The sequence below is a fragment of the Lepidochelys kempii genome, chromosome 4, assembly GCF_965140265.1.
Source record: "Lepidochelys kempii isolate rLepKem1 chromosome 4, rLepKem1.hap2, whole genome shotgun sequence".
Taxonomy (NCBI): domain Eukaryota; kingdom Metazoa; phylum Chordata; order Testudines; family Cheloniidae; genus Lepidochelys; species Lepidochelys kempii.
The window spans coordinates 87,811,251-87,829,085 of record NC_133259.1 but is presented as its reverse complement, the minus strand read 5'-3'; the positions used below and the strand labels follow the sequence as shown (position 1 = coordinate 87,829,085).

At 41.5% G+C, this 17,835-nt stretch overlaps 2 protein-coding genes across 4 annotated transcripts in view; one reads left to right on the top strand and one right to left on the bottom strand.

Annotated features, from left to right (window-relative positions):
- Positions 1–17,835, top strand: part of PAICS (phosphoribosylaminoimidazole carboxylase and phosphoribosylaminoimidazolesuccinocarboxamide synthase) — a 63,532-nt gene that overhangs the window by 3,016 nt on the left and 42,681 nt on the right. The window contains exons 2-5 of the mRNA XM_073343195.1: positions 3,262–3,348; positions 8,149–8,628; positions 13,174–13,263; positions 13,464–13,559. Coding sequence (XP_073199296.1) covers positions 3,262–3,348; positions 8,149–8,628; positions 13,174–13,263; positions 13,464–13,559 — 753 coding nt within the window. The remainder of the gene's footprint in view (positions 1–3,261; positions 3,349–8,148; positions 8,629–13,173; positions 13,264–13,463; positions 13,560–17,835) is intronic.
- PPAT (phosphoribosyl pyrophosphate amidotransferase) overlaps positions 1–17,835 on the bottom strand; it is a 70,474-nt gene that overhangs the window by 29,694 nt on the left and 22,945 nt on the right. The gene's annotated exons all lie outside the window — the stretch shown is intronic.

Below are 17,835 nucleotides of genomic sequence, written 5' to 3'. Positions count from 1 at the left end.
CGGAGTGCTGTAAACAAGACACAAGAAGAATTCTTCCACTCTACTCCGCACTAATAAGGCCTCAACTGGAGTAATGTGTCCAGTTCTGTGCACCACCTTTCAGGAAAGATGGTAACAAACTGGAAAAAGTCCAGATGAGAGCAACAAAAGCGATTAAAGGTCTAGAAAACAACCTATGAGGAAAGATTGAAAAAAATTGTGTTTGTTTAGTCTAGAGAAAAGACGACCAAGGGAAGACATAACAGTTTTCAAGTACAGTAAGCCTCAGTTACGAACACCAGAGTTACAAACTGAGCGGTCAACCACACACCAATCAGGCAGCAGCAGATACACACAAAAAGCAAATACAGTATAGTTCTGTGTTAAATGTAAACTATTAATAAAAATAAAGGGAAAATTTAAAAAAAAATTGACAAGGTAAGAAAACTGTTTCTGTGCTTGTTTCATTTAAATTAAGATGGTTAAAAGCAGCATTTTTCTTCTATATATAAATTTTCAAAGCTCTATTAAGTCAATGTTCAGTTGTAAACTTTGGAAAGAACAACCATAACATTTTGTTCAGAAGTACAAACAACCTCCACTCCCGAGTTGTTTATAACTCTGCGGTTCTACCGTACCTAACAGAATGTTACAAGGAGGAGGAGGGAATTTTTTTTTTCTCCTTAACCTCTGAGGATAGGACAAGAAGCAATGGGCTTAAAATTGCATCAAGGGAAGTTTAGGTTGGACATTAGGAAATAACTACTCTGACAGGTAGAAGGTGAACACTGGTACAAATTGCCTAGGGTGGTTGTGAAATCTCCATCATTGGAGGTTTTTAAAAACAGGTTAGACAAACACCTGTCAGGAATGGTCTTGTTCGGGGTAGGCAACCTATGGCACGCATGCCAAAGGCAGCACTTGACCTGATTTTCAATGGCACTCACACTGCCTGGGTCCTGGCCACTGGCCCAGGGGGGGCTCTACATTTTAATTTAATTTTAAATAAAGCTTCTTAAACATTTTAAAAACCTTATTTACTTTACATACAACAATAGTTTAGTTATATATTAAAGACTTATAGAAAGAGACCTTCTAAAAACATTAAAATATATTACTAGCATGTGAAACCTTAAATAAGAGTGAATAAATGAAGACTCGGCACACCACTTCTGAAAGGTTGCCGACCCCTGGTCTAGTTATTACTTAGTCCTGCCATGAGTGCAGGGGGACTAGACTAGCTGACCTACTGAGGTCCCTTCCAGTCCTACACTTCTATGATTCTGTGTTTAGAAAGGTCTTTGGGGCAGACCTGAAAGAAAACACTCTTGTGGGGGGGGAGGAAGGGGGGGGAGAAATACCACACACAGTCTGCATCCATAGGAAGCCCTGTTCTCCCACAGTAGCTCTGGCACTCTGTGCCTCCCACTGATCTGAATGGGAAGGGGAGGGGAAGAAATACAAAAAAAAAAAAAAAAAAAAAAAACACCCACCAGTTCATACTCAAATTAAAATAGCCACAGGATGCATCTTCCACGAGGTCAGAGAGGGATGAAGTATCTCTCCACCACAGCCAGCCCCCATTTTGTGCTGGACTTCACCCCTTTGGACCATGCAGAAAGTCTGAACACCTTTAAAAAAATCTGGGCCTAGCTGCCTAAATCTCATTGCAAGTCATGGGACTTTGGGATTTAGACTCTGAAAACTGAACCCCTTTTTAATTTTGTCTAATATGGGGTTAATATCAGATATTCCAACAGCACTGTGTAAGTAATACATATATGTATACAGACTAGACATGCAGTGCAACAATATACTACCTGTGTGACAGGGTTGGGCCAGATGGCTACAGGAGAGTAATAGAAGGCAGATATATTAGCCCCAGGTTAAGTAGGTCCCTTTTTCCTGGGTAAGGTAACAGGGACGGTTCCAGAACAATCAGGAACCTTCTGGAGACAATTAAGATGACAGGCTAATTAGAACACCTGCAGCCAATCAAGAAGCTGCTAGAATCAATTAAGGCAGGCTAATTGGGGCACCTGGGTTTAAAAAGGAGCTCACTTCAGTTTGTGGTGTGCGTGTAAGGAGCCGAGAGTGAGAACGCATACTGTTGGAGGACTGAGGAGTACAAGCATTATCAGACACCAGGAGGAAGGTCCTATGGGGAGGATAAAGAAGGTGTTGGGAGGAGGCCATGGGGAAGTAGCCCAGGGAGTTGCTGCTGTTGCACAGCTGTTCCAGGAGGCACTCTGGACAGCTGCATTCCACAGGGCCCTGGGCTGGAACCCAGAATAGAAGGCGGGCCCGGGTTCCCTCCAAACCTCCCAACTCCTGGTCAGACATAGGAGGAGCTGACCTGGACTGTGGGTTCATGAAAATGGCCAAACTGAGGGCTGCTGTGAAGCTCCAAGATGAGCAAATCTGCCAATAAGCGCAAGACCCACCATGGTAGAGGAGGAACTTTGTCACACTGCCCCACAGACATCCATGGCTCAAATTGTTCAGTAGCAACAAAAAATTTTTTTTAATATTAATCAACACTAAATAAAACATAACATGTTTATAGGATGTTTGGAAATGCTGAAAGGGATGATGGCCATTCCAACTAGGTAAGTCACACAAATTCATCTTCTCTCCCTGGCTAATCAAAATTATTCTTCAGATTCAGTAGATTCTGAACTTCACTTAAGCATGCCTGCCTTACACACCTGTCTGGTGTTTGCTACAATAACTCTCTCAGAACTCATGGAGGGACACCATAACAAAGGTTAGCGTTCAATCAAGTAAATGTCTGTTCTGGTCCAACTTTATTAATTCAGTTTTTCCCTTATCACATTTAAAAGCTATTCTGGCAATAATTCTAGCTGTTTTATTGTTGTATAACTTGCTTTGGATAATATGGATCCATCTGGAAATGGTGTTTATTTGGGATTTTTGCTTCTGTTTTTTATTTTGAAGTGACAGGCTAGTAGTATGTATATTCTGAAAAATAGACTATCCCTCACAAACAGAGGCAAAAAGGCATATATGAGCCAAAAGGGGTAAATCAGCTCTGTTCTTTACATGTATTTTAAAATTTGCTTCTAATACAGTAAAATGAATATATTAAAGTTCACTAACACATCTATCCCATTATTACAGTTACTTCCTGCCTACATTTATATGCTTGCAAGCAAACAAATTTGTCACTGTAAATTGACTGCAGTTTACACATTGTAATATTGTCTAGATAGATTTATTCCATATCTGTTTATAAGAAAATTCTTTCCCTACCCCCTTCAGGTGAAATATCAGTTGCATTAGAAGAGGATGAGGATGTCCCAGAGGATCCATTACTTTTTATTTCACATGTCAGACCAATTGAACTAGGTACAGTATGATGGTGCGGGGAGAAAAGCAAAACACAGCTATTAGATTTATTTCTCATTGCATTTTAGAAAAAACTAAAAGGAGTTAAATAATGGTGTCTTGCTAGGAACAGCTTCCATTAGCCTCAGTACATCAGCAGTCAGTTTCTGATTAATAAAAAGAAAAGGAGTACTTGTGGCACCTTAGAGACTAACCAATTTATTTGAGCATAAGCTTTCGTGAGCTACAGCTCACTTCATCGGATGCATCTGATGAAGTGAGCTGTAGCTCACGAAAGCTTATGCTCAAATAAATTGGTTAGTCTCTAAGGTGCCACAAGTACTCCTTTTCTTTTTGCAAATACAGACTAACACGGCTGTAACTCTGAAACCTTTCTGATTAATGTAACTTTACAACAGACATTATTGCTCTCTTTCTTCCTCCTAGTTTTAAATTTCTGCAGCCTCATGAACAACTGGATGTTAACCACTATGGGTGGCAGATGACCACTGCATGACCAATTTGTTGACTCCATATCAGCTTTCACCCTCAAAAACCACTCCCTGCAACAGCTAATCAGATTAAGTTTATTTTAGAGTAGAGTATTTTATGAAGTACTAATTGAGGACCTGTCATATGATAGCATGTGAGGCATGTGTCATTTGTGGAATTTCTGCCAAGTCATGCAATTTCTGTACAAATTGGAAAATCTATGAGTAAATGGGCTGAGCGCAGAGATCTGCAGGGATTTAACAAAGTAGAATGAACAACTCAAGACTGCAGTAGCATTCACAGCAGCTGCATCCCCATTTCATGCGGAGGTTTGGCAAGCAAATCCACAGGTCCACCGATGATCCAACAACTCAGTTGGGAACTGTCTAGTTGCAACAATGCCTTTGCTCAGGATACTCATGTTCAGCAGAGACTTGAGCAACGTAAACCATTTGCTTTCCCAGCAAGTCGTCCTCATGAACTGTTAGTCCTGCCAGTCACCAACTGATGGATCTGAAAACCCAAATATACATTTTCTCCAACACAGACCATGAGCTTTTGACTGGAACGTGAGGCATGTCTACGCTCATTAAGTAGGAAACTTTTTCCAACTGAAAGCCAGATGAATAGAAATTTTATTTAAAACATATGAAGGTTTATTACCTTAGTTGCATCCAGGGAGTGGTCTTCCAACTGGATCTGGGATTTTTAGAGCCCTTTTTTTACCCCTTTTATTTGGCACAAAAGGGGGTGAGAATTTCACTCCTGATGTATATAGCTTTGCTTACAATTCACACTCAGATTAATGATTAAGGGGATAGAGGATCTAGATGAATATTGTACTGATGGAAAACTGAGGCACAGAGCAGAACACTGAGTCCTGGAAGAAAATCTAATTCTTTTTTTAAAACCTAGGCCAAGATTCACTCCAGGTGCTGCATTAGCAGAAGCTAGCACACCATGTTGCTAGGGGGAAGTTGCAATGATACAAAACCATCTGAGACTTCTTCGGCAGGAGCTGGCAGACAGCGCGAACAGCCTCAAAAGCAGGGTGGCACAGATGCACATCATTGTTGCAACCTCTCTCTGAGAGGCTCCTATGAAGCCCTTACTGGAAACTGAAGCTGACTCCCCAGTAGAACACGGTCATCCTTCTCAGGGCAGAATTCCCTCATGGGCATTGTGATCCTCAGGCAGGGCCAGATTAACCTTTTGTGGGCCTGACGCCAAACATATTTGTGGAACCCCATGGGGAATAATTGTAAGAAACGGTGGGGTGAAGGGGGCTGTCAGTTCACAGAGTAAGGTAGGGGCTGGGGTCAAGCACAGCTGGGCAGGGGTAGAAGTTGGCCCTGGAGCGAGGCAGGGGCCGGAGGCAAGCTGGTACCTACCTCCCTCTGCCAGGGCCATGTCCTTGGGAGCTGGTTCTCTCTCCAGCTGAGCTGCAGCTCCTCAAGGGAGCAGCAGCTACTCTTCCCACCCTCTTGGTGGGCAGGCTGATTGTGGTTACTTCTGTTACTGGACTTTTAGTGTCTGGTCAACTGCCAGGTCTACTTTTTGACCAGACTTTCTGGGCAAAAACCAGACACCTGGCAACAGGAGTGCTGGAATGGGGGGAAAGAGATGTTCATGGCCCCTTTACTTTTTTCCTGCCTTAATGATGAGTAATGGGGGGGAGAGGAAGGCGGGGGCGGGAGTAAGCGCCAGGCAGGGCCTCAGGGGAAGAGACTGAGTGGGGGTAGGGCCACGAAGAGAGGGGCAGAGCAGAGGGTGGGGCGTTGGTCCAGGCACTGGTCGTTCCCCCCACTTCTAGGGAGCTTCCAATGCTCCTGCCTGGCAACCATAATGGGCCTCTTTTGAGTGTGGGCCTGGCACAACGACACCATTGTAAACCTAGCATTGCCCTCAAGAGGGCACGCTGCTACTATTTGCACCTCCATGCAACAGCAGAGTAGGTATAAGCCCTATCTTTTATTGGTGCCCAGCACTGCAGAACCTGAGCACCTCCCAAAAAGAAAAACGACTTCACTCTTCAGTCTCTGGATTTGTTTTTAAATTCCTGCATACAGTAGAGTGGGAGTGTAGATGTAAGGGTACTATTGTGAGAAAGTTTAGGCAAAGCTTTAGCTCTGAAAACTGTGAGGTATTTAGTCTTTCATTTGTCAGTGCATAAGGCTTAGGCTCAAATCACAGTGTATGCTTTGCAAATTACCATGCTAGCAAAACCATCCCATTGACAAGATTATTTTTTAGAGCTGGTTGGGAATTTTTGAAACTTTTTCCATCAAAAAAATGCTCACTTGTCAAAACCATAACTTCTTGTGAAGTCAGTTTTGACAATTTTTTTTATTTGAAAAGTTTTTGGGAAAGGTTTCAGACTTGTCAAAGCATCCCATTTCAACATTTTCTAAATGAAAAATTCTGGAGTTATGTTCAATCCACCTACCCATTGAGACCCAATCCAGAACAATTTCAAGTCATGCAAGTCTGGAAGTCTAGCTCATATGCAGTCTGATTTACCTATAGAAGTGTTGGCCAGACGCAAAAGCTAAACAATCCTCCCCCCTACCAAACTATCGCATGTTCCTTAGTCATGAATTGTGGAATGTGAAGAGTTAATGGAGGACTTTCCCATTCTGCACCTTGGGCTCTTTTCTTCCTTTCTCTCTCTAGCCAAAATGGTTGGCTCTTAGACAGCAAAATGATAGCCTCTTAAAAATATCTAAGATACAAATAGAAAGCAGACCAGCTGCCAAGGCAACTCCAATAATTCTGAGCTGCAACCACTTCAAGCTTCTTTGGTGTTCACTGTGATCCAGTGCGATTATTCCTGTGGTGCTCAACTCAACTGCAGAAGAAACAATCCCATGTTCCTCTAACGCAAATGCAGGAAGCCTAGCTGTTAAGCCACCTGGGAGTGGTCTCTCCACCTGTAGTGTATCAATGGGCCAGCAGCTGCAGAGGTTCCTGTATGCTGACTTGGGACTTAATTATTAAAATAAAAAAGGGGGGAAATGCTATCTACTAGTAAAGCTTCCTTATGAGTAGAATGGCTTAAAGAGACTCATACACAGTGACTATTCCCTCTAGACCAAGTTTATCACCGAATAGGTTTATTCACATAAGTATGCTTCACTGAATCAGACTGTGCTAGCAAAGGTCATTTTTGCCACCATACAGAACTTAATGACTTTGAAGTATCCAACCACCACAGCATGGTTTACTATTTGGAAAGGGATGGTTGTAAAGGCAAAAGTCACATAAGCACACTTATTGCAAAATTTATGCCAATTACTCTCACTTCCATGCTTGCACTTCTCTGTAAGTATTGAAATCACTAAGAAAACAAAAAAGGAAAACAATGAGTTTTCTAAATCTACAAAAACATTAGAAAGACCTAATCCTATTTCATTGTTTTAAAGGAGTACAAAATAAAATAGTTTAGTAAACTGATTTGATCAGAAAACTAATAGTAAATTCAATTAAGACTTCAAGTCTAAAATAAAACAATTTAAAAAAATATTGAGAATATGTTTCAGCATTAGGAAATTGTGATATTCTTCCCCCAACCTCCCCAAAAAATTGAAAACTAGAAGTTGCTAGCAAAAGTACAATTTGAAAAACTTTTAAAATGAAAAGGAAATTAATTATCTAAATCGTTTATAAAACAAAAATATTTTTACTAATATACACAGTAAGTTCTCTGATTTGGTCACATAATAATCTTTTATATTGTACTGTATCAAGGAAATGCAAAGCTTCAAGTTATAAGAATTGGCTTCTAGTCCTACCTCTTCCATTGAGTTCTTGTGATTTTAGGCAAGTGTGTGCCTCAGTTTCCCCCAACAGGGTTGTTTTGCAAGGATTAAGGCTCAGACTCTACTAATCCTTACTTACACTTAACTTTCTGCACCTGTGCAAACCCAAAGGAATTACGTGTGCATAAAGTTAAGCACATGTATAAATGTTGGCAAGAATGGGACATAGTTTATTAGTGTTTTTACAGCTCTTTCAGATCATGATGAAAGCGTAAAGCACTACATCATAAAGTACTAGTAACAGCAAATCTGTCACTCCTGAAAGTAAAGTTAAATTTTTTTTTTTTGAAGGTGGAGGGCAGCAAAAAAATCTCTCTCTTGAGTTAGTGCATTCTGGTTTCATTATAATATTACTGTCTTTACAAGTCAGAAAATACAGTTTTATCATTAACAGCTTTGTTTGATACCTTGATTTTATTTCTAGTTTTGCTCCAATGTTGTGAAGAAAATAAAATATTTTCCTTCACTCTCATTCTCTCTGCCCTCCTCTACCCCACCCCACCTCATGCAGGTAACCCATACCTGTGTCTCTCTCCCACCCCACCTGATCTAGGTAACTCAACATCAATATTAGAGACGTCCAAAAATCCAGCTTTTATTCCAACGGTAGCCAATGAAGGAGGAAAACACTGGACTGTCAATGAAGTCAGAGCTCTAATACATATATGGTCAGACAAAAACATCCAGCAACAGCTTGAAGTGACAGTAAGAAATAAAAGAATATTTGAACAGGTTGCTGCTAGGCTTCAAAAATTCGGCATTGAAAGGGACTGGAAACAGTGCAGAACAAAGTATAAGAACTTAAAACATGAATACAAGAGTGTAAAAAATGCCCAAGACTCAGGGAACATAAGTAAAAGTATGAAATTTTTTAATGAACTGGATGCCATTCTGGGACACAACACTGGAGAGCAATCAAGCAAATCAGATAATGATGAAGGTGAGAGGCCTACAGAATGGATAGAAGCTAAAACAGAAAAAGACTCCTTAGGTAAGAACTTAGCTATAAAACTATTATTTACAATTATTAGTTTCACAGCACTGATGTGACATTTAAAAAAAAATACACAGCATTTGAACATTTAAAAAATAAATGCCAAATGGAAGCATGGTAGTTAGTAAGATAATGTTTTATAATTAGATAATGTATGGTAACTTTTCATACTAGCTAATTATCTCCTGTTATATAAAAGGGATTGAGAAACAAAGATGCATAAAGGCAAGGGAGAAAAGATGGTGTTTTCAAAGGATATTTGAAAAGTGGTAGAGAAGTTAGGAGTTACTATATTAAAAAGCATCAGAGGAGTCTGTTCTTGCACCATTGACAAGATGAGTTGAAAGAAGGAACACAGAAGGCAAGCATCACATGTGAAGGAATTTAACAATTAAACATCCATGGCCCATGTCAACTGACTCAGACTTCTGGGGCTCAGGCTAAGGGGCTGTTTAATTACAGTGTAGAGGTTGAGACTCAGGCTAGGGCCTGGGGAACGTTTACACTGCAATTAAACAGCGCTGCAGCCCAAGCTCAAGTCAGCTGGCATCGGCCATCCATGGGTTTTTAACTGCAGTGTAGACATACCCTGAAAGACAAAAAGACTGGTCCATGATCTAGTTCAGAGGTTCTCAATCAGGGGTACACATACCCCTGGGATTACACAGAGGTGTTCCAGGGGGTACATCAACTCATCTAGATATTTGCCTAGTTTTACAACAGGCTACATAAAAAACACTAGTGAAGTAATTACAGACTAAAAGAAAAGGCATATTTCTGGCACCTTAGAGACTAACAAATTTATTTGAGCATAAGCTTTCGTGAGCTACAACTCACTTCATCGGATGCATACAGTGCAAAATACAGTGGGGAGATTTTATTTACACAGAGAACAAGAAACAAGGGGCGTTACCATACACACTGTAACAAGAGTGATCAGGTAAGGTGAGCTATTACCAGCAGGAGAGAAAAAAAACCTTTTGTAGTGATAATCAAGGTGGGTCATTTCCAGCAGCTGACAAGAACCTGTGAGGAACAGTAGGGGGGGAAATAAACATGGGGAAATATAGTTTTACTTTGTGTAATGACACATCTACTCACAGTCTTTATTCAAGCCTAAGTTAATGGTGTCCAGTTTGCAAATTAATTCCAATTCAGCAGTCTCTCGCTGGAGTCTGTTTTTGAAGTTTTGTTGTTGAAGAATTGCCACTTTTACGTCTGTAATCGAGTGACCAGAGAGATTGAAGTGTTCTCTGACTGCTTTTTGAACATTATAATTCTTGACATCCATTTATTCTTTTACGTAGAGACTGTCCGGTTTGGCCAAGGTACATGGCAGAGGGGCATTGCTGGCACATGATGTCATATATCACATTGGTAGATGTGCAGGTGAACAAGCCTCTGATAATGTGGCTGATGTGATTAGGCCCTATGATGGTGTCTCCTGAATAGGTATGTGGACAAAGTTGGCAAAGGGCTTTGTTGCAAGGATAGGTTCCTGGGTTAGTGGTTCTGTTGTGTGGTTGCTGGTATTTGCTTCAGGTTGGGGGGCTGTCTGGAAGCAAGGACTGGCCTGTCTCCCAAGATCTGAGAGAGTGATGGGTCATCCTTCAGGACAGGTTGTAGATCCTGGATGATGCGCTGGAGAGGTTTTAGTTGGGGGCTGAAGGTGATGGCTAGTGGCGTTCTGTTATTTTCTTTGTTGGGCCTGTCCTGTAGTAGGTAACTTCTGGGCACTCTTCTGGCTCTGTCAGTCTGTTTCTTCATTTCAGCAGGTGGGTATTGTAGTTGTAAGAATGCTTGATAGAGATCTTGTAGGTGTTTGTCTCTGTCTGAGGGGTTGGAGCACATGTGGTTGTAACGTAGAGCTTGGCTGTAGACAACGGATCATGTGGTGTGGTCTGGATGAAAGCTGGAGGCATGTAGGTAAGTATAGCGGTCAGTAGGTTTCCAGTATAGGGTGGTGTTTATGTGACCATCGCTTATTAGCACCATAGTGTCCAGGAAGTGGATCTCTTGTGTGGACTGGTCTAGGCTGAGGTTGATGGTGGAATGGAAATTGTCGAAATCATGGTGGAATTCCTCAAGGGTTTCTTTTCCATGGGTCCAGATGATGAAGATGTCATCAATGTAGCGCAAGTAGAGTCATTAGGGGATGAGAGCTGACGAAGCGTTGTTCTAAGTCAGCCATAGATAATGTTGGCATACTGTGGGGCCACGCGGGTACTCACAGCAGTGCCACTGATTTGAAGGTATACATTGTCCCCAAATGTGAAATAGTTATGGGTGAGGACAAAGTCAAAGTTCAGCCACCAGGTTTGCCGTGACATTATCAGGGATACTGTTCCTGATGGCCTGTAGTCCATCTTTGTGTGGAATGTTGGTGTAGAGGGCTTCTACATCCATAGTGGCTAGGATGGTGTTTTCAGGGAGATCACCGATGGATTGCAGTTTCCTCAGGAAGTCAGTGGTGTCTCAAAGATAGCTGGGAGTGCTGGTAGCATAGGGCCTGAGGAGGGAGTCTACATAGCCAGACAATCCTGCTGTCAGGATGCCAATGCCTGAGATGATGGGGCGTCCAGGATTTCCAGGTTTCTGGATCTTGGGTAGCAGATAGAATACCCCGGTCGGGGTTTTAGGGGTGTGTCTGTGCGGATTTACTCTTGTGCTTTTTCAGGGAGTTTCTTGAGCAGATGGTGTAGTTTCTTTTGGTAACCCTCAGTGGGATCAGAAGGTAATAGCTTGTAGAATGTGATGTTCGATAGCTGGCTAGCAGCCTCTTGTTCATATTCTGACCTATTCATTATAATGAGAGCACCTCCTTTGTCAGCCTTTTTGATTATGTCGTCAGAGTTGTTTCTGAGGCTGTGGATGGCATTGTGTTCTTCACGGCTGAGGTTATGGGGCAAGTCATGCTGCTTTTTCACAATTTCAGCCCGTGCACGTCGGCAGAAGCACTCTATTGTATAAGTCCAGTCTGTTGTTTTGACCTTCAGGAGGAGTCCACCCAGAATCCTCCTTTTTGCAGTGTTGGTAGGAAGGTCTCTGTGGGTTAGTATGTTGTTCAGAGGTGTGTGGGAAATATTCCTTGAGTCGGAGACATCAAAAATAGGATTCTAGGTCACCGCAGAACTGGACCATCATAGGGCCTAATCACATCAGCCACACTATCAGAGGCTCGTTCGCCTGCACATCTACCAATGTGATTTATGCCATCATGTGCCAGTAATGCCCCTCTGCCATGTACATTGACCAAACTGGACAGTCTCTACGTAAAAGAATAAAATTGACACAAATCAGACGTCAAGAATTATAATATTCAAAAACCAGTTGGAGAACACCTCAATCTCTCTGGTCACTTGATTACAGACCTAAAAGTGGCAATTCTTCAACTTCAAAAACAGACTCCAATGAGAGACTGCTGAATTGGAATTAATTTGCAAACTGGACACCATTAACTTAAGCTTGAATAAAGACTGAGTGGATGTGTCATTACACAAAGTAAAACTATTTCCCCATGTTTATTTCCCCTCCTACTGTTCCTCACAGGTTCTTGTCAACTGCTGGAAATGGCCCACCCTGATTATCACTACGAAAGATTTTTTTTCTCTCCTGCTGGTAATAGTTCACCTTACCTGATCACTCTTGTTACAGTGTGTATGGTAACGCCCCTTGTTTCATGTTCTCTGTGTAAATAAAATCTCCCCACTGTATTTTCCACTGCGTGCATCTGATGAAGTGAGCTGTAGCTCACGAAAGCTTTTGCTCAAATAAATCTGTAGGCTCTAAGGTGTCACAAGTACTCCTTTTCTTTTTGCAGATACAGACTAACACAGCTGCTATTCTGAAACCTGTCATTACAGACTAAAATGTTCATACAGGTGACGACTTGTTTATACTGATCTATATACCATACACTGAAATGTAAGAATATTTATTTTCCAATTGATATTATGTGGCAAAAAATGAGAAAGTACGCAATTTTTCATTGATAGTGTGGTGTGACAATTTTGTATTTTTATGTCTGATCTTAGTCTGGTTGTAAGCAAGTATTTTTTAAGTGAGGTGAAACTCTGTGGTACGCAAGGAAAATCAGACTCATGAAAGGGGTACAGTAGTCTGGAAAGGTTGAGAGCCACTGATCTAGTTAACAATGCCATCCCTCAACTTTTGAACTCACTTCCTCCTTTGGTCCAAAACAGTCTACATCTGTTGACCTTTAGGGCAAACTGCAATACTTGTCTAGTCTTCTAAGCTTTGTGAAAAAGAGGAAGAATTGTGAAGTTTGTGAGTGGAATGGTGGTAAGATCTGTGTTTATTTTCTCTTTGGTCATTGTTGGCTAGCAATATTGGGTGAAATTGCTGTGATTAACAGGTTTGTTTATTTATTTGTATTTGTCAAGGGTACCCACAAGCCTGTTTTAGACCCTTTTCATTTTTAACAAATTAAATAACCTGTAAAAGGTAACGTAAAGTAAAACTTCCATAACTACAGAATTATTGCAAAATGTGTTACCCTAATTCAATATATTATTTACACAGAAATGCCTGGAGACACAGGTGAAGAGGACTCTGTTAGTAATATGTCAGAAGATCTACGGGTCACAAATATAGAGCAAGTTTCTGACACAGGTAAATAAAAATTCCTATTTTACATAAACTCCTCAATTTAGTAAGCCAATTTATATCTGAAAAGCCACTGGAGAGATATTCTGAAACACTAATTGGACAACGTAACGGTCTACAAATCCTTTAAGTAGGAGAGAATACCAGCACCTTATGTAGTGACATCTATGCTTTTCATTAATTCAGTGTGCATTATACATTTATAGTGCTCCCTGACAAATTCAAAGAAGACAAGTCTGTAAGAAATCTTTTAGAAGAACTAGGTGCCACACATATAAAGGAAGAAGATGATATTGGTTTAGGTGAGTCAAATGGAACTTACCTTTATTTCTTTTTGTTTTACATAAACCCTGTCAGTCCAAGATTCGGAATTATTATATGCTATGGTATAACTAAGTATGATATTTTACTTCCCATTCATAGTAAAATTAGAGAAGAGGTCAAATCTCATAATAAAAAACCCACAAAATACACCATATGCTTCTTACAGTACTCTATACTCACATATTCTTTGCAAAGATTCAGGACTAAATATTGTCTGGCAGGGGGGGAAGGGGAAGCTTAACACCTAACTGGAAAGGTGTGGGAATGCCTTTGTATTGCCTTGAGTATTTCCAGGGAAGGAAACTCCATGACCTCCTTTGGCAGCCTTAAGCACAGTATTCAGCCTTTAAGCAGAGTATGCTCAAAAAGTTTTAAATGTCAAATTTAAATCTTCTGACAGATAAGGTTTCCGTAACCATTACTTCAGAGAATCTGGCAGCTTTGCATGTACCAAAAGGGAAAGCTGAGTGATAGACATGAGATTACTTCTTGTGATTAACCAGATGCTCTGTTGGACAGCATTGCTCTTGCTCATCTACCAATGGCAGAGAACTGCACTCTATTAATTTAAATTCACTAAAATTCTGCCTGTGTAATAAAAGCACATAATTACACCCTTTACAGATCCCCATGACAAACAGCATGCTCAGATTCTAAGGTAAGGAAAAACAGGCTGTCATTTCCCATAAAAATCTAATTTGAGAGATAGAATGTAAGAATAGTTCTTGTGGATCAAAATTAAAGATCTCTGTAAAATGTGTAGAGTGACATTTTACATGCGGATATGTTATCTGAATGCATGAACCCAAAGGATAAGGGAATTATAGGCTGGTTGTGCTACATATAATTAAGATAGACTTCCGTTATAAGACCCTGCTTTCAGTTGCACAGAACTCTGCCAACTTTAACCTTTGGGGCTGAAATTTTCCATGTCAAGTAACCATTGTATCATGATGTGCACACACACATACACCTTAATTAAGGCTGCAAAAACAACCTTAATTCTGGCATTTCCTAACTTTTCAGTGCTTGACTTCACAATCTTTTTTTAAAATGTAGTGTTTTGTTTTATGTAATGTGTATATAGATTACTTTAGTCATTGCCATTTTAATCACTGGGAAAAAAAACAAACTATGAATTCCTTCTTGCAAAATTTCATTTAGTAGTTTGGCAGAACTGTGATTGAGTGAGCATTTACATTTCAAAAACTACTGTTTTCAAGTGTAATTCTGCTAAAAACTGCCTCTTGGATGACACTTTGCACACAGTTTCTTATTCCAGAAAAGAATTCTATCCTGCACTTCCCCAGTTCAAATAAGAAAGAGTTTAATTATTCTGAATACAGAAGATAATACCACTCAGATTTTTCTTGTTACTTTGCTAACGAAATGGGGTGGGAAAAAGAATGATTTTTACATTATGAAATTATGGAGGTCTTTTGTTCTTTTTGCAGTAGTACCTTTTGATATTTTCAAAATGAACATATAGTGAGAAACTGATGGTTGAAGCATTAGTATGCAGCCTTGTGCAGTCCAGTACTTCATAGACTCCTATGCTGCTGAATAAGATTAAGGCTGTCACGGTTATTTTTAGTAAAAGTCACAGACAGCTCGCGGGCAATAAATAAAAATTCATGGAAACCCTTGACCTCTCTGTGACTTCTACTAAAAATAATGGGGGGAAGGGGGCTGACAGGGGAGGACTGAAGCCCGAGTCCCATGGGGGGAAGGGGGAAGAGAGCCAGACTCCCCGCTGCAGCAGGGAGTCCAACACACGCAGCGGCTGAGAGCTCTGCACCCCATGAGCTCTGCACCTCACCACTCCAGTGCTGAAGTGGAAAATGTCACAGAGATCTCTGAAAGTCACGAAATCCGTGATATAAATCTTATCCTTACTGATGAACAATGATGAGGTGAACACAGAGTGCTCATCAGCTGGTATAAGTTGTCCCAGCTATATTGAAATCAATAGATCTAGGACAATTTACACCAGCTGAGAATCTGCCACTGGTCCTTTACAAATACTCCATACTCAGCAGAATATTACCAAAAGATTGTGTGCATCAAATAGGCACGTGGTTATTGGACAGACTCAGATGTTGTAGTTTAAATAAAAATACCTTAAAAAAAATGAAACTACATTTGCAAAGAAAGGTTCATACTACATTTTATATTCACAAAAATAGGGAAATTCAGGTAACCTTCCATCAGACGGTCACATCTAGGCATCTTCCTAATTATTACATACACACACCCCTTTTGAAGTTTGATGAATACCTGAGTTTCCTAGATATTACTTACCGTATATACTCAATCATAAGCCGGTTCGTTTATAAGTTGACTCCCCCCAAGATGGATAAGTAAAAATGGAAAATTTTTATGACCCATGCATAAGCCGACCCTATAATTCAGGGGTCAGCAAACTTTGACTCCCGGGCCATCAGGATAAGCTGCTGGCGGGCCGAGATGGTTTGTTTACCTCAACAGTCCGCAGGCATGGAGGTAAACCTAAATAAACAAAGTGTCCCGGCATGCCAGCTGCTTACCCTCATGCGCCGGGACAGCAACTGGTGGGGAAATTTTTTGGGGGGCGGGTGGGGGGGCGAGAAGCTGGGGGGGGTCAGGGGAGTAACCCCTGTGACCACCCCCAACATGACCCCACCCCAGCACAGGACCCCTACACTCTCCCCATTCCATCCCTTCCCACCTTATCTGGGGAGGGCCAGGGGAGGATGTTCCAGCGGGCTGGGCTGGGCGGCACAGCTGCAGCGTGCTCCAGCAGGCCAGGCGGCGTGGCCATAGCCTGCTCTGGTGGGTGGCACCGAGTAGTGGAGCTGCAGCTGCTTCAGAAGCTGGGGGGGGGGGGGGGAGGGGAGACGGACTCTGGCCCTGCCTCTTCCCTTCTGGCTGTGCTGCCTCTCCTTGCCTCCTCTATTGGAGAGAGGGGGAGAGGTGGGACACAGCCCCTCCCTATACCCATTCATAAGCTGACCCCCTTCTCTGATACTTCCCTTTTTTACTAAACAAATTCAGCTCATGAATGAGTATATACGGTACTTTTAAGCTTATGGCTCAGGATTCATCTCTCACTTTGTTATGAGAAGAAAATGAAATAGTGTTAGTCAAAATCCTGATCTAATTGCCTCAGTGCCCATTTCACCACAACTACACATTAGTTGAGGGTTCTCAATTTGTCTTCCCCCTCCTCCCCTCCAAAAAAGTATAGTCTCTAAATAATGCCTACTTTTAGAAGTACCAGCCCACACATACCTCTACTTATAGGAATTCTTCCAAAAATAGTTGCTCCTTAATCATCTTTTCTAATAATTTCTCCATTTCACCTTTGCATTCCAGTAGCGGTCTCAATGGATTTTCTAGCAGAGGATGCCAAAGTAAGGCATTTATTACAAAAGTGTCTTAATTTTTGGCAATAAAAGCCTAAGACAGTGGTTTTCAACCTTCTGGGGCTCAGGACCATTAGTAAATGTTTATGGCCTGTTGCAACCCAATAAACAGTCTTGAGGGGGAGACCCTGGAGTGGTTTTGGTCAGCTCCTGACCCCCCAGGTGGGGGGTTGGGTCCTGCCCAGCACTTACCCCACAGTAACAATTCCTGTGCTGTGGGGCTGGCTGGGCTTGGCTCCCAACTCCAGCCACTGCAACTTCTGGGGTTGCAGTGCCACTCAGGTTTGGCCTTGCCCCCCTGACTGGGCCAAATCTGTGAGAGTGAAGTTATGACCGAGCTCACAGGTCTACCAGGGCTCCCGCCATCATGACAGCTGGGCTAAAACTGAGTAGCACTCGGACCCCGGAGGTTGCAGTGCCTAGAGCAGGGAGGCGAGCCCAGCCAGCCCTAAGAGAGAGGAGCTATCACACAACCCTCTGAAACATTCTGGCGACTCAATTTTGGGTCATGACTCAGAGGTTGAGAAACCATGGTCCAGGAGAGTCTAAATCCATTGTTAAGTTTTGCTTATTCTGCTACAGGGCATGAACTAGTCATATTTTTCATGAATCCATATCAAACACTAAATATATATTTATTTTCAGTGATTTTTTTTTAAAGACAACTTTTAGGCAGGGTTCATTCTAGAAACGTATTCAGAGTGGACAATTACTTCTACTCATACAAAGGGTGAAACTGAATTCACGCAGAGGTAAAACTAGTCTATTCTGACCCAGTATATCAAATTTTCCATAGACCTATCTATCAAGACCATGGATGAGGTCCTTACAATATTAAGTACTTGGTTTA